Source organism: Lissotriton vulgaris, chromosome 3_1 (genome assembly GCF_964263255.1).
Source record: "Lissotriton vulgaris chromosome 3_1, aLisVul1.2, whole genome shotgun sequence".
NCBI lineage: Eukaryota > Metazoa > Chordata > Amphibia > Caudata > Salamandridae > Lissotriton > Lissotriton vulgaris.
The window spans coordinates 468701070-468727032 of NC_141689.1; the positions used below are offsets into that span (position 1 = coordinate 468701070).

General features: G+C 45.3%; 1 protein-coding gene across 1 annotated transcript in view; it reads left to right on the forward strand.

The window, feature by feature from the left end:
* The window catches only part of CWC27 (CWC27 spliceosome associated cyclophilin), a 1011903-nt gene that overhangs the window by 317895 nt on the left and 668045 nt on the right, over nt 1-25963 (forward strand). The window contains exon 10 of the mRNA XM_086960691.1: nt 10481-10671. Within this exon, the coding sequence (XP_086816817.1) occupies nt 10481-10671 (191 nt within the window). The remainder of the gene's footprint in view (nt 1-10480; nt 10672-25963) is intronic.

Genomic DNA, 25963 nt, shown 5'->3' on the forward strand with positions numbered 1-25963 from the left:
GCTGGGCGCTCTGATTGGACGTCACATGCAATGTTCCTTCTGTATTGGAACCAAGGCTATGCCCAACAGTTAGAGGTGAAAGTCTGATTTTGAGGTAAGTTTAAAGACCCTCCTTCAGGACTAGAGTCCCCTAGATGCACGTGGGCAGTACAGATGTGAATTAGGAAGCTGTCAAATTGCCATAGGCACGCGGGTGCTGTTGCAGGTATGGATAGGACTTAGGAGTCTGTTGTCAAGTAGCATACCCTTTTGAAAGCAGGTTATGTCACACTATGGCTCTACACCAGTGTGCACAAGATATGCTTGGCGGTGTCACACAGTACCTATGCACCCTTGGGGCTCATACACTCACGATCATTTATCTTATATCACTCAGTATTTCAGGGCCCTTGGACTTGAACACTTAGGTACTACTATGTCCATGCCCTATCACACGGTATCTATACGCTCCTTGCTTTTGTGCCATCAAGCTTTATTTGCCTGGGGTTCATCCCCCCCCCCAATTTTGTGTTGGTACGCTCATGCTGTTAGGGGCGTGTCACACAGTTCCTCAGCGCCCTTGTGCCTGAAGGTGACGTCCTTGTTTCGGGTCACGGTATCCACGCTTGTGGCATTCCGGCATTGGATGCCTAGGTCATATTATACAATACCTCTGCACGCTGGGTTTTTACACCGTTTCACTAGATACGTGGGTGGTGGCACGCAGTACCTATACAGCCATTTTTAGTTGCGCATTAAGTGTCCGCATTTTCACGCCGTACCTCTGCAACATGGCCTGATGGTGGGAAAAGGCGTAAGGAACCAAACGGGTACAGTCTCACGAGGTAATTGACACGCCTGGCGGGCAAACTTCATCTCTTAGCCAAAAGGCTAGGGGCACTAATCATGTGTGCTTTGTTTCTTTAATGTATGGTGGACCCATGAAGGTGACACCTGCTACGTGGCAAATAGGCAAGCATCTCTATTTTACAGTTCAAGAGCCATGGCTTTTCGCTATCCAAGATACCGGTTTGGATTCGACTGACTTGCAGGAGCCCACTGGTGTGTTTTCATATGCCTGACAAGGACGCTTTACCATGTGACTCAGGGAGCAATTTTTTGCATCAGTACACTGTTACACAGTATCAGGTACAGTAATGTAGGTTTTTAAGCTTGGCCAATACATTGGCGGATGTTCTAATTTTCAGGTTTGCCTGCGGTTTCACGAGGTAGGTTGCTTAATTTTAAGGAACCAGAAGAGCGTTTCAAGGATAGGGCAGCAAGTTTATAGGGCATGACTTTCTTGGTGGGCTGAGGGGAAAGACAGATAGTCGGGCAACTATGCTGTCCTGTGGCGGTAAGGTCATGATTGGTAAGCATAGTCTTCGTTCCTTAGCAGTCAAACATGTAACTCCAGGGGCAGTATGTGAAAAAACAATCCCAGGCATAAACTAAGGAAAGTACACAATAGATTAAACAAACAAACCAGTTCAGTTAGAAAATTTATTTATAGTTTAATTTGATAAAAAGGGGATAAAAATTAAACACATTACTCCAGGGGCAGTGACAGCCGGTAGGTAGGCTGTCGGGGGGCGGGGGCCGGGGGAGTCTTTCTTCCCAGTAGGCCTGGGGCCACCCCCGCACGCGCATGCACATCAGGGTGCAAGTATGCAGAGTTTCTGCAGCCCCCGTTATGGAGTTTAAAGCACTGGGCACAGGGGGGGGCCGGTGGAAAATATCTGTCAGATAAGCTGTACCCCCTGCGCAAGCCATGCAGAGTTTCTGCAGCCCCCGTTATGGAGTTTAAAGCACTGGGCACAGGGGGGCCCGGTGGAAAAAGATCTGTCCGATAAGCTGTACCCCCTGCGCAAGCCGACTCCGGCATAGTAATTTCTCGTAGTTTGCGGGGATCCGGAGGCTGCCAGTCATTAACCTTGCCGTAGGCTCTAGAGGGGACACGCAGAAAGTGTATATATGCATTGTTAGATTTACAGTAGGAGTGTCATGTGTATTAGAGTTAAGGTTAGTCATGTGACATCATCGGCCTAACAATGTATCTGGCCTTTCTGCGTAATTGTAAAAAATGTTAATAAATAATGTTTTTTAATTTTGTAATAAATATGGCCGGAACACCCCCCCCCCCCCCACCCACCTCCCCCACTCCAAAAATTCTCAAATCGGTGTGGTCTCAATACTTGACTTGAAAGAGGGAGGGCGACTTCATCCGGGCAAGGGATGGCCGTAGGTAAAACAAGTAAATAGAGGGGACTTGAGGGAGTGCCAGGCCATATGAAAAGGCGAAGCACTAGAATAGTGCGTGCCGCCCTTATGGCAGTTGAGCCTGTCCCCGGGAGAAGGGAGGAGGGGGGGGGGAGTACCCCCCTCCCCTATTTGCCTACAGTGGGGGGCTACAGCGGGGTGAACCGAAAGCACTTTAGTGCTTCCGGTTCACACGGTCGCGCGCACAACAGCAGGGACAGACCAGTTGAGACTGGCCAGTGCACCCCCTTTTAAAAGGGGGTGTGGGGAGCGGAATGTCCTCTTGTTAATACGCTCCCCACGGATGCAGTACCCGGGCCCCCAGCGGCCTGTAATTTCTTTTCCCCACCCACCATCCTCTAAGGCAGGTAATTTAAACGGGTTGGTCAGGGAGGTATTTTGACGTTTCTCTAAAGAAGTTTTATTACAGATGTCTAGGGTGATAGCATTAGTGCAAGATTGGCGATTAGGTACCTGCTAATGATGTGTGTCAGTAACCGTTTCACTATGTTCACTTACAGTTTATTGCAGGTATCTCAGGAGATGGAAGTAATATAAATGTGATATGTTTACTTTGTTATTTTACTTCATTACAGGTATCCCAGGAGTTATTGAATATCAATGCAATGTTTTGGTGAATTTATAATAAAAGTGTCAATATGTATGAACTTGTCAAGAACAGAATCATTTAGGAAGTAGTTATCCAATTGACGTATGTAATGTTGAATAAAAGTCAGTACATGTTATTTGAAATCAGTTAAACAATGTTGTATTTAGTTTTGTGTCTCTGGTCAGGCGGTAAGGTCATGATTGGTAAGCATAGTCTTCGGTCCTTAGCGGTAAAACATGTAACTCCAGGGGCAGTGACAGCCGGTAGGTAGGCTGTCGGGGTGTGGGGGCCGGGGGAGTCTTTCTTCCCAGTGGGGCTGGGGCCACCCCCGCACGCGCATGCGCATCAGGGCGCAAGTATGCAGAGTTTCTGCAGCCCCCGTTATGGAGTTTAAAGCACTGGGCACAGGGGGGTCCCGGTGGAAAATATCTGTCCGATAAAATGTACCCCCTGCGCAAGCCATGCAGAGTTTCTGCAGCCCCCGTTATGGAGTTTAAGGCACAGGGCGTAGGGAGGGCCTGGTGGAAAAAGATCTGTCAGATAAGCTGTACCCCCTGCGCAAGCCGACTCCGGAATAGTAATTTCTCGTAGTCTGCGGGGATCCGGAGGCTGCCAGTCATTGACTTTGCCGTAGGCTCTAGAGGGGACACGCAGAAAGTGTATATATGCATTGTTAGATTTACAGTAGGAGTGTCATGTTTATTAGAGTTAAGGTTAGCCATGTGACAGCATCGGCCTAACAATGTATCTGGCCTTTCTGCGTAATTGTAAACAATGTTAATAAATAATGTTTTTTAATTTTGTAATAAATACGGCCGGGGGGGGGTTACTCCCCCCCTCGCCCCCCCTTCCCCCCCACTCCAAAAATTCCCAAATCGGTGTGGTCTCAATACTTGACTTGAAAGAGGGAGGGCGACTTCATCCGGGCAAGGGATGGCCGAAGGTAAAACAAGTAAAAAGAGGGGACTTGGGGGAGTACCAGGCCATATAGAAATGTTGCACTACAAAACAGTGGCCACTGAAAGCCTTTTATCGTGGACAGGGGAAAAGGGAGGAGGCAAGTTGGACTCTTGTTTTGAGTCCAAAACAACAAGCCACACCTCCCCCCATGTCGACATGCTGAAGCACTAACTTGCACAGACATAAATGGAGCTGTACATGTAGCAACACTCGGGTATACACAGTCCAATACACATACACAGATATCCACCTACATACAAGCAACATACATAAAAACACCAATACTGATGCAAACACCAATTTACATTCAGTTAAGGCACAGTGAAGGACTCATAAACACAAAAGCCTCACTCGCAGGGATTCAAACATTTCATACATACATACATACAGACATGCATGCATCTAGGCGCGGATGTGAGATGGGAGTGGTATGGTGGAAGTTCAACGTGTGGTTGTCTTTTATTTAGGTTGATTTTCTAAACGTCTTCATAACTCAGGCGAGGCCCAAAGCCCATTAGTGGCTTAGTAGCGCACTATGGCAAAGTACACGGTTGAAATAATGTTGAATTACAGTATCGTCCATGAGGAAAACTTTTTGATGTCATACGTGAATGATCAGAGATCTGCTATTATCCTATATTGGGTCACTACTTTAGACTTCTAATGGCATAATGATGCGCGAGAAATAGAGCATATGCACCTTATAATCATTTAGTCTTGTGTCTGAATTGAGCAGCTCTCTTAAACTCAAGCCTGGAGCATCACGGAGCTGTCCACGACATACACACAACACAGGTAGTCAGGCAGCTGCTTAGTAGGATCTCCTTTGCCTCAGTAAGTGAGCAGCCTGCAGGCTTGCCCTGTTTTCTGGTGCCAGGATGAAAGGGGAGTGATCCACCAGAGTGCACTGCTTATAGGCCACTACGGTACAGCTCCATTAAGTCCACTCATTACGACTGGACACGGACTCAAGGTCATGCTCTAGATACAGGAAAACATGGTGAAATATCTTACAAGCCCATCTAGGAGTGGTGAGCAGTAATCTATGGGTGTGCACTGGAGCAATGCTGCCCAAGCAGGGCTCTTTAGAGACTACCCAGGAATGGCAGGAGAGTGACTCTCAGGAGTGCACTGGTTACATGCAGCTGAGTAAATGCTATCGGGTACACCTGGCACATGAGAGCATCCAGTGGGCATGTCCTCAATATATATTGTACTGGATTGCAGCGTTTATATAGCCCTTACTTCCCCTGTGTGGGTCACTGAAGCACCTACATGGGCAGCTTGGTACGTTGTAGAGTGCGTGGCTGGAAGGGTATGTTCTTGTTTTTGGACCTATGTGGAAAGTGTTTCCATCTTGTGAGTAATGACCACCAAGGTGCCGTTATTGTGATGTAGGACACAAGTAGTGTGGTGGATGAAGAGGTGTGAGACATAGACGCATAGTTTATGGTTATCAGTAAGCTGATAATTTTTTAAGCAGCTGTGCTTGTCCTTTTCTGGAATTTTTTATGATTTCAGTCTACTTAGCTGTTGTATGCCCTGGGCTGTCCAACCGGATATTTTGTTCAAAGTTTAGCGTTATGAGCTGGTTTAGTTAGAGAGACAAGTGTCAGGGATATCTGCTAGCATGGACGTTACTGTCATCCCATATCTGAATGTCATTGTGAGATGTAAAGAAGTGGTCATGGTATTTAACTAGTTGAGACCCTCAGTGGTGAACCAGATTTGAGTTTTCCAATCGGCCAGCAGTATGCAGAAGATATCTTCAGATATTCAATGCTTGTTCATTTGGAGATGGCGGGTGTAGGAAAGTAGGATCTGCTTTAATGGTTACCCCCACTTTTTGCAGGTGACAGCATATTTTTTGACTAGTTTGACTGGAATCCTGCTAATCAGGACCCTAGTCACTGTGCTACCTTCCTAAATTGACATGGTAAGTACTACTGTCCATCCACAATTGGGTACTAGTATGCCCTTGTAAGTCCCTAGTATATGTTACTCGGATACCCAGGGCATAGGTACACCAGTGGTCTCCCATGGTCTGCAGCATGTATTGTGATACAAATGATAGACCACTCAAACTGTGACTTCAGGCCTGTCATTGCAGCCTGTGTGAGTAGGTGCTTACAACTTTCACAACAGATATATTTTTTCTTATATCTAAGGTCACAACTCTTCAAAACCTATTAGTCATCCCTATTGCAGGCCTTTCAGTACTGAAGTCAGGGTGCTTGGTTAGAAGTGTGAGGGTGCCCCTGCATGACAGGACGCCCCTATGAACTCTGTAGTCTATTCTCCAGGCTTTGTAAGTGTGGTCCGTCATTTTGATCCATATAGTGGACATCAGTCATTACAAGATGTCTAACTATATAGTGGATGCACCGAACCCGGTCATGTTTGGTATAAAAAATGTTGGAATCATACCCCAACATCGATTCCAGGGTTGGAAGTAGGATCTCATGTACAGGGGGCTCCCTTGGGGTATTCTTATGTACTCCCGGTTACAATCTTCCAGGGTCTGACAGCTAGTGCTGCTGCCGAACATAGACATGTGTCTGCCTTCCTGCTTCTGAGCCAAACTCAAGCAGGTGAAGGTAGAACAATAGGTTTCCTTTCCCAGGGAGGTGTGAACACCTTCCCACACATGACTTAGTGTATTGGGCTGGGGTTAGGGGCACTTGCAGTATGCAGTTGACATCTTCAGTTATTCAGTGCTTGTTTATTTGGAGATGGCGGGTGTAGGAAAGTAGGATCTAATTTAATGGTTACCCCCACTTTTTGCTGGTGGTAGTATGTTTTTTGACTAGTTTTACTGGAATCCTCCTTATCAGGACCCTAGTCACTGTGCTTCTTTCCTAAATTGACATGGTAAGTACTACTGTCCATCCACAATTGGCTACTAGTATACCCATGTAAGTCCCTAGTATCTAGTACTCAGATACCCAGGGCATAGATGCAGCAGGGGTCTCCAATGGTCTGAAGCATGTATTGTGCCACCCATGATAGACCACTCAAACTGTGACTACAGGCCTGTCATTGCAATCTGTGTGAGTAGGTGCTTGTGTTTTCTTATATCTGAGGTCATGGCACTTAAAACCTATAAGTCACCCCTATGGCAGGCCTTTCAGTACTGAAGGCAGGGTGCTTGGTTAGAAGTGTGAGGGTGCCCCTGCATGAACAGGACACCCCTACGAACCCCGGAATCGATTCTCAAGGCTTTGTAAGTGTGGTCAGGTATTTTGATACATATAGTGGACATCAGTCATTACGAGATGTCTAACTATATAGTGCCTGCACCAAACCCGGTCATGTTTGGTATCAAACATGTTGGAATCATACCCCAACACTGGTTCCAGTGTTTGAAGTATGATCCCATGTACCTTGGGGGGCTCCCTTGGGGTACCCCCTGTACTCCCGGTTACAGCTTTCAGGGTCTGACAGGAAGCTAGTGCTGCTGCCAAACATAGATCCGATTCTGCCTTCCTGCTCCTGAGCCAAACTCGAGCAGGTAGAACAATAGGTTTCGTGTCGCCCACACATTACTTAGTATATTAGGTTGGGGTGGGGGGCACTTTCCAGCGCCACCAGACTGCTTTGAAGGGCACATTTGGTGCTCTCTTTGAATACTCCACTTTGAACAAGTTCTGTGAGCCCTTGGCTCCCACTCTGACGTGAAACTGGACAAAGGACATGAGACTATCCTCCCTTCTGTTCAGCCCCTCCTCTGGGAGGGACCCCTGAGTCATCGTAATCCCTTTCTTAGGGTATTTAAAGGCTGACCTGTGGGTGGGTCCTCAGATTCATCGTGGGACAAATCTCAAGCCTGAAACCACGTCACTCTTTGACCGTCTGGACACTTGGACTTTGCCTGGAACCTAGGCTGCATCAAGGAATACTCCTTCTGCTCCTGGTCTCGCTCTTCTGCAAGTCTTTTTCGTTGTCTGTGTTTCTTCCAGGAACTTCAGACCTGTGGGCATCAAGGACACCAGAAATAATCTCCTTTGGAGTGAATGAGTCACTCCCCTGCATCTGCAGGCACTGCAACACACTTCACCAGTATGCTGCTCCTGACGTCCCTCAGACTTCAAAAGGCACAGCAACACGATGCCTGACCTGTCCTCTCTGCTATTTTGAGGCCAGTATCCCCTGTCGGACCTGCTGGGATCAAAATTCTGTGCACTGTATTGACTTGCCGTTGCCAAGGCTTGTTGGCGCTGCACTCCAGAGATCTTCGTGCTACAAAAAGCTCCTGCCCCTGCATCTCTTCCTGCGAAGTACAGCATATTCACTGCATCCTCTGGTCTTCTTGTGAGTCCTGTGCCTTCGGCCCTCTTGAGGGTCTTCTGCCCCAGTAGGCCCCTATGCTTTCTAAGGCCTGCTCTGACTCCCCAGCTTGTGGTGAGTCCCTCCGATCTTGATGGTCGAAATGTTGATCCTTCCTCGCTTTCCACACCAGTTGTAGCTGCCAAGGCTTGTTGGTGCTCCCGCTGGATACCGCCCTCCTGGTACTCGACTTCTTATGGGACAGCTTGTGGACAGCTCCTGGTCTTCCTCAGCGTCATCTGGACCCCACAGCTGCGATGACTAGATCACCGTCAACTCACTTGAACCGTTCGTCATCAATGGACATTGCTCTTCTGTGCCTCCTGGTCACCTCCGAGTGCCATAGGCACTGTCCCCTCTGCTTGCATACCCTTCTCTTAAAGAATCCACCCTTGGATTCCACAGGACTCTTGCAAAGTCTTCTCCAGCTGCATCTTTCCGTAAGTCCTCCATTGTGGTCTACGGCGGTTTCTGAAGTCACTTCGCACCTATGCACCCAGCTTCCCTGGTGAAGGTATCCTGGTTCCTGGGTAATCCACGGGTGGGGTGACTCTACAACCTTCTGTCTTCCAAGGGGTTTCTTCAGGGTCCACTAGGAGGTCCTTCCTCTTCAAAACTGCAACTGTGACTTCCCCGTTGACGTATACTGGCAGCCGCGGCCCGTGGAGGGAGTTGCGGTGGGGCATAGAGGCTGGGCGGGGGAGGGGTAGGGTGGGGGGTGCTAAAAACTGGAATATGGATAATTGGAGGTAAGTAAACAATTTAATAAAACGAATTTCGTAGCGCGCGCTGCATCGCATTTTGCGATTCATGGAACGCTACGAAATTTGTTTTATTAATTAAATTATTTGCTTACCTCCAATTATCCATATGCTGGATTTTAGCACCCCCCACCCTGCCTCTCCCCGCCCCACCTCTCTGCCCCACCGCAACTCCCTCCACCGGCCGTGGCTTTATACTGGACACAAAGCTGTGTTTCCACTCTACACACAGCCTCTATGGGGTTCCTGGTTCCTTTGTTCCCCAGCTACTCTGAGTCTCCTGTTCCGAGTCCCGATTTCCATCGCATTTCACATTCCATTTTACTAGTAAATGGTTTGGTCTCCCCCTGGAGACCAATGTATTTTGTGCTTACTTGCCTATTGCAGTTGAAGTATTATTGTGTATTTGTGTTTATATTTCCGGGTAGGAGATATACTATATTTCCGAGTAGGAGATATACCATTGTGTTAGTGAGTGTTGTGTAATAAATAGACATATTTTTATATATTCACTGTGCGGTTCTTTTTCATTTAACCTACACTAATGATTAGAACTGGTAAAAGGAGCTGCTTAACACTTCTTCAAAATAATCCTGAAGGCTGCTCTCCACAGCTACCAATTTGAGAGCTTTCTATGGTTGTCTAAGACCACTAAAATCACCATAAGTGTTGTCTGGATTAGTGCAAGGTGCTTCACTTAATTACGTGTGCACCATATACTAAGCCAGCCTCCTACAGTTGGATTATTAGCTAATACAGTAATGGGAGATGAACAAGACCCATATCAGATATGTCTTGTGTGAGTGTAAACATATTAAGTAGTGTGAGGGAGTTATTATGCAGCCTGTTTGAGCTGCAGTTGACTGCTGATTGTTATGCTATTAATATTAGTGTTGACCAGAAGGGTTATATATGAATTGACAATTCTATTTAATACCCAGGCTGCCATAGTTTAGCATACACATAAATGATGAGAAATGCTTGCAAATAGCCTAAACCACTGACAATCACTTTGGGTAGCATTCCAACTCTCTACAGAGGCCCGACTTATGCAAATCATTACGGACCCTGCTCTTCATGGAAACAGCCCTTCTCGAACAGCCACGCAACACCCTCTACAGAGGGGAACACAAGCAACCAAATACTGGTTTTAGCCTTATTTGTCTCATCAGGCAGGTATAGCTTGGATCCTGTGGCACAGCGAGCAAGGGACCTGCATCTTGGCATACCCGTGGCTACTTCTAAAAGTGACATACATCCATTGTTAATGGTCTAAAGAGTTCTCCCACAGGAACTGGGGAGGACTACTGAGATGCTCGAGAGAGAGAGAGACACAAACATAAGAAATACTTTTTAGAGACTACCCAAAAGTAACAGAGGGTCCGTTTCTAGACATCTACTGGTTACGGCAGTCCAGGACTGAGGTTATAGTCAGATGCTCATGTCCAAAACAGAATTATATAAACCCAAGGAAACAAAGTAGTGCACCAGATTTCTATCATTGTTGTTCTATTTTACATTGCATGTTGTCTTAGTTAAATCAATAGAACATCTGAAAATGTTTGGTATTTACTAATTGCTGCAGACAGACGAAAGTGAAGAAGATAAGAGTGAAGAGGAGGACAACTATGAAAAGGAGAGTGATGATATTGACAGCGATGAGAAGGATCAGATAAAAAATCGTATTGCTAAAAAGTTGAAGAGAGATCCTACTGACTTTGTTAAACCAACCCCCAAAAGTGAAGACCCGGTGACAGCGAAGAAAATGAGTCGCAGGTGGGTGAAGACATTATGCTTAACTTGAGGTTGTCTCTGCATCTCATTATGGCATGCTATATTCTGAGAAGTTTAAGTCATTTGTATATCAGATGATGTAAACATTATTCTCTTCAAGGGATTACTTGGATTTAAAGATTGAAATCCGTGTCATTTCCAATTATTGACAGACTGCCTTTGAATTTGTTTCCTTATTAACCTTTGTATTGTTGGATGAATCCATGCGAAACTTTCACAAATTAAGTTAATTTGATTTGGATTGCATGACAGGGTTCATGCAGATCTGTCAAGTGTGGTGATGATAAAAAGGGGATGGGGTCTAAAAAAGGATATTTTCCATTTGAACTGGCATAGAATTCTTTATTTGCACGCCTCTGAAATGAAAACAGTTGAAGGAAATTAAACCAAACTTGACATAAAAAGTAGACCTGCTTGGTTTGGTGTCAAGGCGTTAAATAGTTTTTGTGCAATTTGCAATTAAATTATCAAGATATTTGGGCCGTCACTCTGTAGATTTTACTCTGTTTAGTGAACTCACAGAGATTTGCAAATACAATTAAAAAATAAAGAATTACTATTGGAATAGGGACCTTTTCTCCCATAAACCATTGTGGATTCGAAAATCTGCCTGTATATTAGTGAATCTGCTGCGCTCTGAGGGTATACACCTGTTACAACGCATTTGTTACAACGCACTACCGTTACAACGCGACTTTTACAACGCATACCATTACAACGCATTGCGCTGGGGGGTGCTCTAGGATAGGGAATAAGTATAATTTACTATCCAACACCTTCCCTAGGGTCCACGGGGACTGGAGTTAGAATAGTAAATTATACTTACCACTATCCAGCACCTCAAAGCGCTATGCGTTGTAATGGTATGCGTTGTAACGGTAGGTAGTTGTAATAGTATGCGGAGTAACATGGTACATCCGCTCTGAGTGTCACAGAAAAGTTTTTGCTGCGGCCTTTTTTACCTAGGATGGAAAATTGAGCACTACAGTTATACAGAGCATTTGACTCCGTGCTTTGATTTGGATTCAGGGCCTTGCTGAAGGCTAGGATATGAGGCCAACTTGAGGTATGCATGGGCGAAGGCTGAGTGCAGCGTGGGATAGCCGCCTGTTGTGCTGTCTTGCCAGTAGGCCTGGCCCTTTAGGCGAAAGGTTGCGCACAATGGGGTTTCACCGTCCCACTAGGTTGCATGTGGTGGAGGATCAAACCCCCAAATAATAACTTGAAAAACAAAGGTAAAGCTATGGTTAACTTTACTAATCACACCTTGAACCAGTAAACTTCAGAAGTCGTGATTTGCTTTTCAATCCGTAAATCCCACAACAACTATGCAAACCATATCTCGCACACCCAATGTAATGGTCATGACCTCTTCCCTTATGTAAGGGACGCATTCACATATATCCCAAATAATCTTGAGATTACATATCCTGTTATCCTTAGCAATCTGAAAAATGGGCTATGAATGTACCATTCTCTAGTAGTGAGTTACTTTAAGTTTGCATTCCTTAAATACGTTGTGCTTTTAGGAGGTGTTACCTAGGGTTATAAATATTGTGATGTCATAAACATTTCATTTGCTGTGCAAACTGGGGCTTAATCATAACTACAGAGTTGCTATTACTGACTCCCTAATATATGTATATGTTTGCATTTATATATAAATATGAATATACGTTACCCAGTGGTTAGTTCTACTTAGGACCATATTTCCGTAGAAAAATAATTTCTTGGTTTGTTAATAACTTTGGCACCATTTGATGAATCTTTACAAAAATTTCAAAATAAAATGTATCCACCTGAGCTCCTTCCTGGAAAGATTCTGAGTGATCCGTCAAGTGGAGGCCGAGGAAAAGGGGGTGTCTCAAAATGTGTTTTTTCCCCCTCCAGTTTTCCATAAGAAAATTAGACGCCGCTCCAGCCAAAAGGGAATTACGCCAAATTTGGCAGAAGATTAGATCTAGGTTCAGTAAGAATGCTTTTTGTGATTTAGTGCAAATCCATTCTTAATTTTGAGAAATTAAGGTTAAAAATGTATGTACATATCACTTCACGGAGGATCCACAGAGCTGACCGATTTAGAGATATGATCTGATTGGCTGCCACCACATGAACAAAAGATGTGATCTCACCCTCTCCCCAGGTCTTGTTCAGAGGGAAACAAGGTAAAACGTTTTAAAACTTTTTTTAAACCAGTACCATAGATCTGCTGAGGATCTGCGAAGCCGATTTAAATTACCAACTGGGAGGGGGCTACGTGCCCCATCCACGAGCCTCTGGAGGCCCCCAGGGATCCCATCTTACAGGGTCGGTATCACTACGAATGGTGAGAGAGTCTGCGGCCTCTTTCCCCAACACACTGGAGGTCCCGGGGTTCCCATAGGCCAGTGTCTTTTTTGGGGGGAGGGGTACAACCTCCCCTCCCTCTGAGCTGTAGATTGACCCCAGGTATCCCATCCCATAGGGTACGATCCAAGCAGTGCTTTGGGGACCCCATCATCTGGGACACTGCTGTTTGCTCCTGTGTGGGTATTCCCTGCCAGCACCTTCCTGGGCAGGACACACAAGCTTGCTCCTGCCTCTGCAGGAACAGAAGAAAATGCTGCTCCCACCTGGTCAGGAACATAGTTAAAGAGATTGCTTCTTCCAGCACAACCACAACAGTGGGTGCTGGTTGGGATCCTACTGGCTGCAGGAGCATTCCCCCTCTGGCCCCTACCAATTTTGGGTGATGTAGGTGTCCTACATCGTCACCCACTTTGGAGAAAATAAAAGGCAGATCCTGCGGGGCTCTTGATTCTCCAACGGGGATCTTGATTCTCCCACTGTGGCCCTCTACAATTAAAAAAATATAAAGTTTGGGTGCCTCAAAAAAATGAAAATCTAAGGAATAATTGAGCTGGAAGGAGTGCCCAATAATGCCCTGCAAGTGCTTTTTTGTCATTTTTTTCATTAAAATATATTTTAACAATCACTTTTATTAAACATTGTTATGTACGACTTTATAAAAGAAACATTTGATTATGGTTATTGGTGATTGTGACAAAGACAAGAGGTCTGCTTTGCATATGTTGATGTTCTGACTTCTTGATAAAACCAATAGGCCCCTTTTTATATTTTAATGGTCTGACCTTTTAACAAAGACTGTAGGTCTGCCTTACTTAAAATGACACCCTTTATATTGTTACATCACAGCCATGTGCACCCATATGGGGTTGCTATGAGTGCAGGGCCCAGCTGTGGGCGTGGCTCTTCACCCAAGCCCGGGCTTTTCACAGCTGGAGGCTGTGTTCAGCGAGAGTAAGGCACCCAACTCCCACCCGGTGCATGGCCAAAGCCCATTCACGGTGAGGCCATGCCCCGCGCCAGCATGGTGATGGAACTCTCACTTTACGTTTAAAAAAACATAGAACTTTACTGAAAAAAACAAATGTTAAAGTGACATAGGGGAACATGTCAGTTAAAAAATACGATTTTAAACAACCAAAGCCACTGAAATTCACCAGTTAAAGTAACTATAACTCTTCCCTTTGCCATGCACTGCTGTTTACATAACATATTACATCACTCATGACATTGTGACATTATTGAGAATATCTGAAATGACAACACTGCGTGGCTGGGGTGCGAGTTACAGTACCCCACATAAGTGTAACTTGTGAATTTCAGAGGTTTTGTCAGTTTAAAACGGTATGTTTTAACTGATTTTTATCATTTCATTAAAAGTAGATGCACATACCAGAGCAAATTTGGAAAGTATAATTGTCACCTAACAAAGTGTCTTGTGCACATATAACAACAACTTAAAATGATAGAAGTAAAATCAAGCTTAGTACTCTTCAGCGTGAACAAATCTACACCTGCATAGTTGCTCATGCTAAAATGCAGTTCACAAATATTTTCTAGGAGTACTATTTCTTGGCCTACTTATGTAAAGTCTTGTGAATTCACAAAAGTCATATATCTGCAATTAATCCAAGGACATTGGTGCACTTTATGTAATAATTGGCCACTAATTAGGTCTAGCATTAACCATGAACTTCTGTGTTGTTTACAATGTTGTCTCTCTCCCTCTGTCTATCAGCTAGCTCCACTGTGAACAGCATTATGTTCTTTCACAAGGAGCATATCGACACACAATTGTTTTGTTCAGTACCAGAAACTACTGTGCAATGTGTGCTTTTTGAGACCAAAATAATTTCTGCTTTTGCCAATGTTTTTTATAATGGTGAGGGCCCCGCAGCTCCTACACCAATAAGGTTTTACAAAAACCATTCCAAAATAAGTCATGCATTGACTAAACCAAAAGGCTGACCAACATTTTCAGACCTACTGGCTTTACCAATGCTTGTTTATTTTTTTGTTTCCCATAATCTTATCAACACTGATTTTCTATTAAGAATATTTTGGGGAAATACCAGCATAGGTCAACACATTTTACTAAATGATGCTGCAAAGAAATGGTACTAATCTTTTTCCAGTAGTTTAGCTAAATGTTTTTGCTAACATTTTATTTTGAAAGCAAAGAATCATCAATCTTGCTTTCAAGCTTCTGCAAATATTTGCATCTAATCAGAGAGCATGCTGGGAGCATTATACATAGCCTCGTATTGCTAAACATTGAAAATGTGTGAACACATTCTTATACACTAATCACTGTCAGTAGTGCAGTCTGAGCAGGGCCGGCACTAGGCTCATAGTGGCCCTGGGCAGGGAGCGTAGGTACGGGGCCCCGGAAGAGGGGGTCCGGGTGGGGCAGAGCGCCGAGGCCAGTAAAGAGGGGGGCGGGGTCAGGGCGTTTGGAAGTGGAACAGAGCTGGAGGCCGCCAAATCCCTGCCAGGGGCCGCCACACACATATGTATCCATCCTCAGAGGATTATTATATTAAGGATATATATTGGCATGGTGGCCCATGGGGTTTGGTGGCCCTGTGCAGGTGCACAGCTTGCACATGCCTAAGGCAGCTCCTGGTCTGAGCTTACAACATTTACTTAGAGCGCTCACCCTAATAATAAAGCATTTGCATTAATGAACCATAAATACAAGTTTGAACAGAATTAACACATGGACACAAATATTTCCTTAACTGCAGGCAATGCCTTTCCCTGATCCATGATGTTGTACTGTAAACTGGCAACCAAATGGTTGGCACTTTAGGGGGTTGGGCCTACTTGTCCCACGGACAAAATACTCATGAAAACTTGTTGCCCTTAACCCCAAATAATATGTCCAGTGTTTTGAGCTATAGGAATTCCACATCCCTGCATTGAGTGCCGAAGACATTAATTACAGATCTATACCTTTTTAGTTGTTGAAAATATAAGTCACTCTTAAAAGTAAAATAGATAGTTCATGTGATGTGCCAAGACAAATGCCAGAGAAAACAAGCATTTGCAATGCAATAGGTCTCGCATTATTAAAGTTTGAGCTATTGGCATTGCTAAATAATGCAACACCAATAGCTCAAACTTTAATAATACGAGAACTATTACATTGCAAGTGCTTGTTCTTCATCTGCCCATGAGAGCTTGCTGTAGCCTATGCAGCTAGGGCGATACCCCCCACTCTAGGTTCAGGATGTCCTGACATTGAACCTGGTGCTCACGCCTCTTGTTTGTGCACAGAGAATTGTCATCACAATGTCTCATTTAGCAAGACTGCTGCAGATCTCCGAAGGCCAAAGCCCATGCAAGTTAGCATCATATCACAAAGACAGGAAAACAAACAAGAAATTTTGAAGAAGGAAGAGTAGAATTTACCCAAGGAATGAGGGTGGCACGTGTACTGTTCTTATAAACATTTCTCTTTTTGTTACAGACATCTTGCTTTACTGCCCCAAAATAAGCGGTGAATATTTATAAGTATATAACGGTGACAGGTGCTATCGTCCCACAAAGCCTACTAGGGCCCCTGTGACGATATATATATATATATATATATATATATATATATATATATATATATATATATATATATATATATATATATATATATATATGTAACCTTATACATCCTGATATAAACATAGCCATTGTTCAAATAACATACTTTCACACATATGGTCAGAGTTACATTATACGATATTTGCACAAATTTGCATCAAAGCACACACTCACACAAGTCTAGCTCCAAATGTTTACATCAATATGCACATTCGGATACAGGTCCTACTCACAATTTTGTGAACTAATAGATTTTAAAGATGAAGTTGTAACAGCATTAAACGCTTTAAACTACAATAAAAGGGGGCTATTTGAGGTGGTGTGGATTTAAAAAAAAACTTTGAACTCATGCCCCTTGCCCTTATGTAGTGGTTCGGTTTGTTTGTGAGTGCCTCGAAGACGGCAGATCACGGTATGCGCAGGATCACACACGCTTGTTCAGGTGTGAAACAGAGATTCTAGGTTCAGAGTCAACGATTCATTCCTACACGGCATCCCCTTAATATCACGTGTTGGGAAGACTCCACAAACATCTACTCTGGTCCTTAAAGAGTGGCGAGTGGACGCAAATTGGGTAATTTGATTTATTTCTGTGCAAAGCCTTGTGTAGATTTGTAGCATGTGTTATTATTTTGTGTTGTGTGTAAGCCGAGCAGTGTAGAATTTTTGTAAAGCGTCTTGAAGTAGCAAAAAGGCGCATGCAACGCTTTACACAGTAGCAATATTCAAGAGATGCCCCTTACTCCCTAAACCCTCTCTAGACCCAGAGGAACGTGTAACCCAAAATGCCTATATGCAGAGCAGGCCATGCCACAAGCTTCACTAAACAGGTCACAGAACTCAGCCCCCGGGACCTGGGCAGTAACGGGGTCAAACCGGAATAAATAGGTCACATGCCTTCTAATTTATCAAGCTCTGCACAGGAAACATTTTCAATAAGCAATGCACAGGACGCCCTTTGTATGAGGGTACACCTGCGAACACACACACAGCGGCTTCCATTCGAAGGAGTCCTAATACCAGGCCCAGAAATAGCAAAGTAATTTATTTATTCAGTCAAATCAAATACATCCAGGATCCTATTACCGGGATGCTTGGTATTCCTATACAGAGGCTCCGCCAATGGCGTAATTTCTGCATGATTTATAGAGTGAAAGCCTTTTTTAGGGCTCGTCCCTTTTCTATTTCGCAGAAATAGAACAGGGGGAGCCCTTATGTCGCTGATCTGCTTCTTTCCCCAAAGGCTCTCTTCAGGCAGCTGATTGGCTGTCCTCAAGGAGGATTCCCAACAGTTCACGAGCTCGTGGACGAGCTTGCCCGATCCTTCCCCCTGCCAGCAGCATTCGGCACATCAAAGGCTTTGCTGCCCCACCCCCCGCCGTCACTTATTCACTGCCGCAGGCCGTGCCTCCCTGTGTGTTCGTGTGTGGGAAAAACTGGCTTGGGCACTTGGCACATCAAAGGCTTCGCTGCCCCGCCCCCCGCCCCCCGCCCCCCGCCCCCCGCCGTCACTTATTCACGGCCGCAGGCCGTGCCCTACCTGTGTGTTCGTGTGCGGGAAAAACTGGCTTGGGCGGGCGCCCACAATCACACACACACACACTCTCAAAGCGCATCGAGCTTCGCACACAGCCACTAACTCACTTGAGCAGAATGCAGCCATAAAGCAAGGTCTGGCATCCATCAATGGCCTGTCTCGAAGAGACACGGGCCCGCATTTCAAAAGGTAGGCAAACTGAGGCTGACACCAGCCTCTGCCTCAGGCCATGCCAGGCCCAGCTGGCCCATGCGTATTTATTTTATTGTATTTGATTTATTTTATTTATGCCGCCCCCGCCGTCACTTATTCTCGGCCGCAGGCCGTGCCTCCCTGTGTGTTGGTGTGCGGGAAAAACTGGCTTGGGCGGGCGCCCACAATCACACACACACACTCTCAAAGCGCATCGCGCTTCGCACTCAGTCACTAACTCACATGAACAGAAGGCAGCCATAAAGCAAGGTCTGGCATCCATCAATGGCCTGGCTCGAAGAGACACGGGGCCCGCATTTCAAAAGGTAGGCAAACTGAGGCCGACACCAGCCTCTACCTCAGGCCATGCCAGGCCCAGCCGGCCCATGCGTATTTATTTTATTGTATTTGATTTATTTTATTTATGCCGCCCCCCGCCGTCACTTATTCACGGCCGCAGGCCGTGCCTCCCTGTGTGTTCGTGTGCAGGAAAAACTGGCTTGGGCGGGCGCCCACAATCACACACACACACTCTCAAAGCTCATCGCGCTTCGCACACAGTCACTAACTCACATGAGAAGAAGGCAGCCATAAAGCAAGGTCTGGCATCCATCAATGGCCTGGCTCGAAGAGACACGGGCCCGCATTTCAAAAGGTAGGCAAACTGAGGCCGACACCAGCCTCTGCCTCAGGCCATGCCAGGCCCAGCCGGCCCATGCGTGTTTATTTTATTGTATTTGATTTATTTTATTTATGCCGCCCCCCGCCGTCACTTATTCACGGCCGCAGGCCGTGCCTCCCTGTGTGTTCGTGTGCAGGAAAAACTGGCTTGGGCGGGCGCCCACAATCACACACACACACTCTCAAAGCTCATCGCGCTTCGCACACAGTCACTAACTCACATGAGCAGAAGGCAGCCATAAAGCAAGGTCTGGCATCCATCAATGGCCTGGCTCGAAGAGACACGGGGCCCGCATTTCAAAAGGTAGGCAAACTGAGGCCGACACCAGCCTCTGCCTCAGGCCATGCCAGGCCCAGCCGGCCCATGCGTGTTTATTTTATTGTATTTTATTTATGCCTGTTTATATTAATTCCCAGCCGGCCCATGCATATTTATTGTATTGCATTTTATTTATGCCTGTTTATATAAATTCACACAGTTCACGCTCCCTCGTATTTTTCTTTATTTATGCGATGTTATATAGCGCGGACTTTACCCGAAGGTGTCAGAGAAAAGTAACGTCAAGAGAAAGCCTCAAGTCTCCGCTGCCAGAGATATAATAGGTTGAGAAATGTGCTTTTTCTCTGCTTTGACTCCAGTTAAACAAAGTACCAGCAGGAAACCGCTAGCAGCACCGCCCGCCATAGCGAAGAGAATGACACTCCTTCTAATAATACAACCTGTTCTTTACATCAGGCTTTTACCACGGCGCGCTCAAAAGAACATTTCTGTAGCCGTTTGTTGTCGCCCATTTGAACCTGTGCTCATTTCATGGATGTTTTAGGATGAAAGGCTCACCTAGATATTCAGCAGTGCAATGTGTAGGCAACAAGCGCTCAACCCACTGAGTTTTAATAGAACATTTATGAAGGGTTTCAATGCTCAGATCTCGCAAACAAGAGACCTGAATAAAAAGGTATTCGAGTTGTATAAACACATTCATCTACGTGGTCAGACTTGCATAACCATAAAACTAGACGTTCTCAGCGTGAAAAATAGTCCCGCTCGCTTTACTTCCTGTGGCGCTCGTGGGCACTCTACAGCCGTTCGTATGTCTTTAGGACGGGCGCCCAGCTGCAGAGTGTCTTTCCTGGCACAGGTCTGTCTCAGCAGCGGCGTTCCACACTCACTGACTGGGCTGAGCAAAGGCAGTGTGTACACTGGGGGTCAAGGGTCACAGTTTCCTCATTCTGAGATTAGTGCTATGCAGACTAATCATTTGGGAAATTAGAAAACCTGATATTAAGCATTAGGAAACCGCTTAGCTTAAAGTTTGCAGGATGTAAATGGTAAACACTGAAGCATTATTCACCGTGGAGCCCGTCATTAAAGATTATTGCCCTTCTCTCGATTTATAAGTCGAAAATGCACAGTAGGCCAGTGATGGAAATGAAACTATTGACTGACTCAATGGTCAGTAATACTGCTAGATTATGACTGTGGCAGTGTTCTCGCCCTCTTTTTTGCTCCGTCCCTCTCCTCAGTTGGACTTTGTGCCAGGAGAGCTTCTGCTGAGGGCGTGTCCCAATTGTTGTACACCACAGTGGGATCACCTTGATGGCTGTCACGCTCCCAACATTACATTAAATGCATTGATTAAGCGTTGTTGCTTTCTGCTGGAGGCTCATCATTTACGACTATTGAGTGTTAACGCTTAATTAGGGGCCTTAACTAACGATTAGAGCATGCAGTGAGGAAAGTGGAATGAGCCGGTATTGGAGCGCTTCACATGAGCACCAGTTATGTTAAACAAGGACACTTTCATTGTGTGGTAGGTGCAGGGAGATAAAGTGATTTGATCAGAATCACAGGATGCTGAGCCCACGCTGAGGCTCCAACTCGGTTCCCCAGCAGCATTTGGCACATCAAAGGCTTCGCTGCCCCGCCCCCCGCCGTCACTTATTCACGGCCGCAGGCCTGCCCTCCTCTTGCTGTCTGTAGTTCCTGTCACCCTCGCCGTCGTCCTGCTGTCCGTGGTAACTCACACTCATTGCTTCTGTTGCATATGTTTAAACTTGCTGTTATATCGGCCCTTGTGTAGCACAAGCAACGGATTACAAATACTATAGGTGTCACATTTCCACAAGTTAACACTATTAGCATTGTAAATGACAAAGTTATTAATTTCCAAAATTTCAAAACAAAACCATAAATAATAAATTTGTCATTTACAAAACTAATCCCTCAAACTTTACTAATGCGAGCCCTATTGCATTGCAAATGCTTGTTTTTATTTTTCGCAAGGCGCACATTTTTGAATGAATGTCCACTAGGCGAGCGGTGGCTACAACATTTGTCAATATATCCTCCCATGCACAGCAAAAGTGCACACCTCTTCACGCACCACGCCCAGGTGTGCACTAACCTTTACCCATTCATTTCATGGTCTCTGCACTGAAGCGGACAATATGAAACAGCTAATATTTGATCCGGCTCTATTCTAGACAACGAAAGTTGGACCCTTTGGGGTATTGAAAGGTATTGTCCTTGGCTGGCCTCCGTGAACACGTACAACACGACAAAGAAGTTGCTCTCTGTTTCTTAACAAGTTTGCAGCAAAATTCCTCTCAGCTGCGCATGTGCAGGAAATAACTCTGGACAAGCTTTCGTGTCTGGAGCTCAGTCAGCCATAATTCTGCACCATCTTTTAGGCCATACTTCGGAAACTATTATTAAACAAACACAAGACATCAATTAATTAAAGAATTGAGACCCATTCTGTTACCCTCCCCCTTTGCTAATTAACAGGGTTAATTATGTTACCTAGCTTAGCACAAAAAGCAGCATCATATTTACATATCCTTTTCGAATATCAGGAACTCTTAGAGCTTTTATCACAAAAGACATAACATAAGCACATAAAATAAGCACATGCCATTAAAACAAACTGCCGCATTTAATACTGACAAAGACAATAGACAAGGTTAGTTTATTAATTTTTCTTTGCGTTTGCAACAAAAAGGCATATTAATCCCGCGTGTATTTTCATGTATGCATCTTTAAAACTAAGTTGATTAATAATTTCACCACAAGCTTATTAGTCTGTTTACTTTTTATTAGGGGAGATTAACTTCGCAAGTTTGAACAAAATTTTGTTCTTTAGCTTGCTCCATCACTCTGGGTGTCTTCGATTGTTCTGGTGAGGAAACAAAATCTGCTGACTTAAGATTGTTTGCGGAGCTAAAGCCTCTGAACAAGCAAACTTTACCATCCCCACCCTAAGATTCAAGAGCCTTTTTCCAACGATTCAAAAGATCCTTAGATTTCAAAGCAGCATATTACCAGCTTGAACTTTCAGACAGTTGTAACCTCCATGCCACCTTCATTACACCCTGTTGGAGCATTATGTTACTCATAAATGCCTTTTGTATTGGCTTCTGTTACTTTCATATTTAAAATATTAATGGATAATTTGTTCAGGAATTAAGAAGGTGGTTTCAGCTTTCCAAGATGATATCATTATCTTTGCTTCATTTATAGACGAATGCAATAGTATCCTTGCTGAAGGCCTGTCTCCCCTCAAATATAGAGGCATGGTGCTACACAAGTTACAATGTAAATGTGTACATAAAGAAATTAAGTACCTAGGACACTCTGTGCCAGCAAAAAAATGTCTGCTCTTGCATTCACTCCATTCTGGGAAAATGCTGATAGAGTGTTAAAGTTTATGGCAGCGTGGGTGTGGGTCTAGGTGCAGTTTTGACACAGAAACCTAGTTTTACGGGAGCAGTGGAGTAAAAAGTTGTCTCTGTGGTGAGAAAAAATATTCCAAATTTGAAAGAGAGGCTCTCCACGGCATGTAGGCAGTCAAATGTGTTTATGGGGAAGACGTTTCACCCCTACATTTGTTACTTTCAGGTAATGGCATGTGACCGATAACTCACACATAACAGGTGATGAGAGGAATGCTTACAATAAGTATCACTGGCAGTTGCTCAAGCCACATCCCAACAGATTGTTATGTTACCCCTATGCCACCTCAGTTTGGGCCCAGCCATTTACAAATAAGTCTTAGCCCTCCTCCATTAGGAAGAGTCCAGCCCAAACTGCCAGGTAACGTCCTCTCTGAAACAGAACCGAAGCAACTCAAGACCGGTTTTGCCCTGATTGGGACTCGGCAGTCAGGGGTAGCTTGGTTCCAGTGGCACAGTAAACACAGGACCCACGTCTGGTCATACCCTTGCTACTTAGGGTGTTACATGAATAAGCAACGTCCAGGCTTATTCGCAATCTTTCATAACTTTAAGTTCAACTTTTACATTTAGGTAATTTCAGGTAAAGAAAACACAATCGAGGGTACCACCAGACTACTGTGAAAGGAAAGAATGTAGCTTAGAATAATGTATTGTAGCTAATATGGCCATTATTCTTGAGTCCAATGAAGTTCAGATTTCTGAGGACGAATGACCCAAAGCAATATTGGAGGACACGATTTTGACTTGAGTTAACGGCCACGGGAGGAGCCACTTTCTAATAAGTTACAAGTTTAATGGAAAGAGAAGGATGACCTGTCCATTGAGGGAGAATTTTTTTAAGAGGTGACAAGTTTGTTTCCCTGTAAAATATCAGATGTAAGATCATTAATGTAACAAATAGCGGACATTTAGGCGAAAGGTTTACTAGAAAATTAGTCCGAGTTTTATTTTAGACTATCCCAACTTCCAGAGGACAGAATTCCTCAGATTAGAACTGGATTCACAGCTGTAAGAATAAACTCGTCACCTCTGGTGACTCCAAACAATCAGCACCAAGGACATAATTCTTCAAATCTATATGCTGCTCTTTGCCAAGGTCATCAGTCTACACCAGTTGCAATTCCACACATATATGTAGATGGCATACCCCTACACATTCAGCTGGAAATCAACCATTATGTTTTGGAACAAGTCAAGTCAAGTCAAGTCAGGAGATTTATATAGCGCGCTACATACCCATAGGGTCTCAAGGCGCTAGAGGAAGGGTGGGGAGTTACTTGTCGAATATCCAAGTTTTAAGTTGTTTTCTGAATGCTAGGTGGTTCTGAGTAAGGCGAAGGTGAGTGGGAAGTGAGTTCCAGGTTTTAGCTGCCAGGTAGGAGAAGGATCTGCCTCCCATGGTGGTTTTGTTGATGCGAGGTACAGTGGCAAGGGCTTGGTTGGAGGATCGTAGCTGACGGGAGGGGGTGTAGAAGGACAATCGTGTGTTGAGGCATTCGGGTCCAAGTTCGTAAAGTGCTTTGTGTGCGTGGGTTAGGAGGCGGAAAGTGATCCTCTTATTTACGGGGAGCCAGTGGAGGTTTTTCAGGTGACCAGAGATGTGTTCTTTACGCGGGATGTCTAGTATGAGCCTGGCTGAAGCGTTCTGGATGCGTTGGAGTTTTTTCTGGAGTTTTGCAGTAGTACCGGCGTATAGTGTGTTTCCGTAGTCCAGGCGGCTCGTAACCAGTGCGTGAGTGACCGTTTTTCTAGTTTCGGTGGGGATCCAGCGAAATGTTTTTTTGAGCATGTGAAGAATGTTGAAGCAAGATGATGAAACGGCGTTGACTTGTCTGGTCATCGAGAGTGAGGAGTCCAGGATGACGCCCAGGTTCCGTGCGTGGTCCGTCTGGATGGGTGCTTTTCAAAGGGCTTCTGGCCACCAAGAGTCATCCCAGGCGGAGGGGGAGGTGCCTAAGATGAGGACTACTGTTTTGTCTGAGTTCAGTTTCAGACGGCTGTGCTTCATCCACTCGGCTACTTCTTTCATTCCTTCGTGTAAGTTGGTTTTGGCGGTGTTAGGGTCTTTGGTGAGTGATAGGATCAGTTGAGTGTCATCCGCGTAGGAGATGATGTTGAGATTGTGTTGGCGAGCGATGGCCGCAAGGGGGCTCATGTATACGTTGAAGAAGGTGGGGCTGAGTGACGATCCTTGTGGCACGCCGCAGATGACTTCAGAGGCCTCTGACTTGAATGGTGGGAGGCGGACTCTCTGGGTTCTTCCGGTGAGGAACGAGGTGATCCATCCCAGTGCTTTTCCTTGGATTCCTACGTTTCTGAGGCGCTGTAGAAGGGTGCTATGACAGACTGTGTTGAAGGCAGCGGAGAGGTCGAGGAGGATGAGGGCGACTGTGTCTCCATTGTCCAGTAGAGTTCGAATGTCGTCTGTTGCTGCGATAAGTGCGGTCTCAGTGCTGTGTTTGGCTCGGAAGCCGGACTGTGAGGGGTCGAGGGATTTGTTGGTTTCGAGGAAGGTGGCGAGCTGGTTGTTGACAGCTTTCTCGATAACTCTGGCCGGGAATGGAAGAGGCGAGATGGGGCGGTAGTTTTTGAGTTCGGTGGGGTCAGCTGTGGGTTTTTTCAGAAGGGCGCTGAATTCTGCGTGTTTCCAGCTTTCCGGGAAGGTGGCGGAGTTGAGGGAGCAGTTAATGACATCTCGGAGGTGTGGTGCTATGATGGAGTCTGCTTTGTTGAAGATGTGGTGGGGGCATGGGTCGGTTGGGGATCCTGAGTGGATGGAGTTCATCAGTCGGATGGTGTCCTCAGTGGAGATTGGGTTCCAGTCATTAAGGATGTTCAGGGGGGGTGAAGGTCCTGCAGAAGGTTGGGTGGGTTGGTCTTCGGGTCAGTTGTCGAAGCTGTTGTGGATGTCTGCGATTTTGTTGTGGAAGAAGGAAGCTAGGGAGTCGCAGAGGGCTTAGGAGGGGGTGATGTCGTTGGAGTTGGCTGATGGGTTGGTAAATTCTTTGACGATGTTGAATAATTTCTTGCTGTTGTGGGCGTTGTTATCTAGACGGTCTTTGAATGCGGCTTTCTTGGCAGACCGGATTAGTTGGTGGTGTATGCGGGTGGCGTTTTTGAAGGCGTCCTTGGTGTTGGTGTTTGGGTCTTTTGTCCAGGTCTTCTCGAGGGAGCGACAGTGTTTCT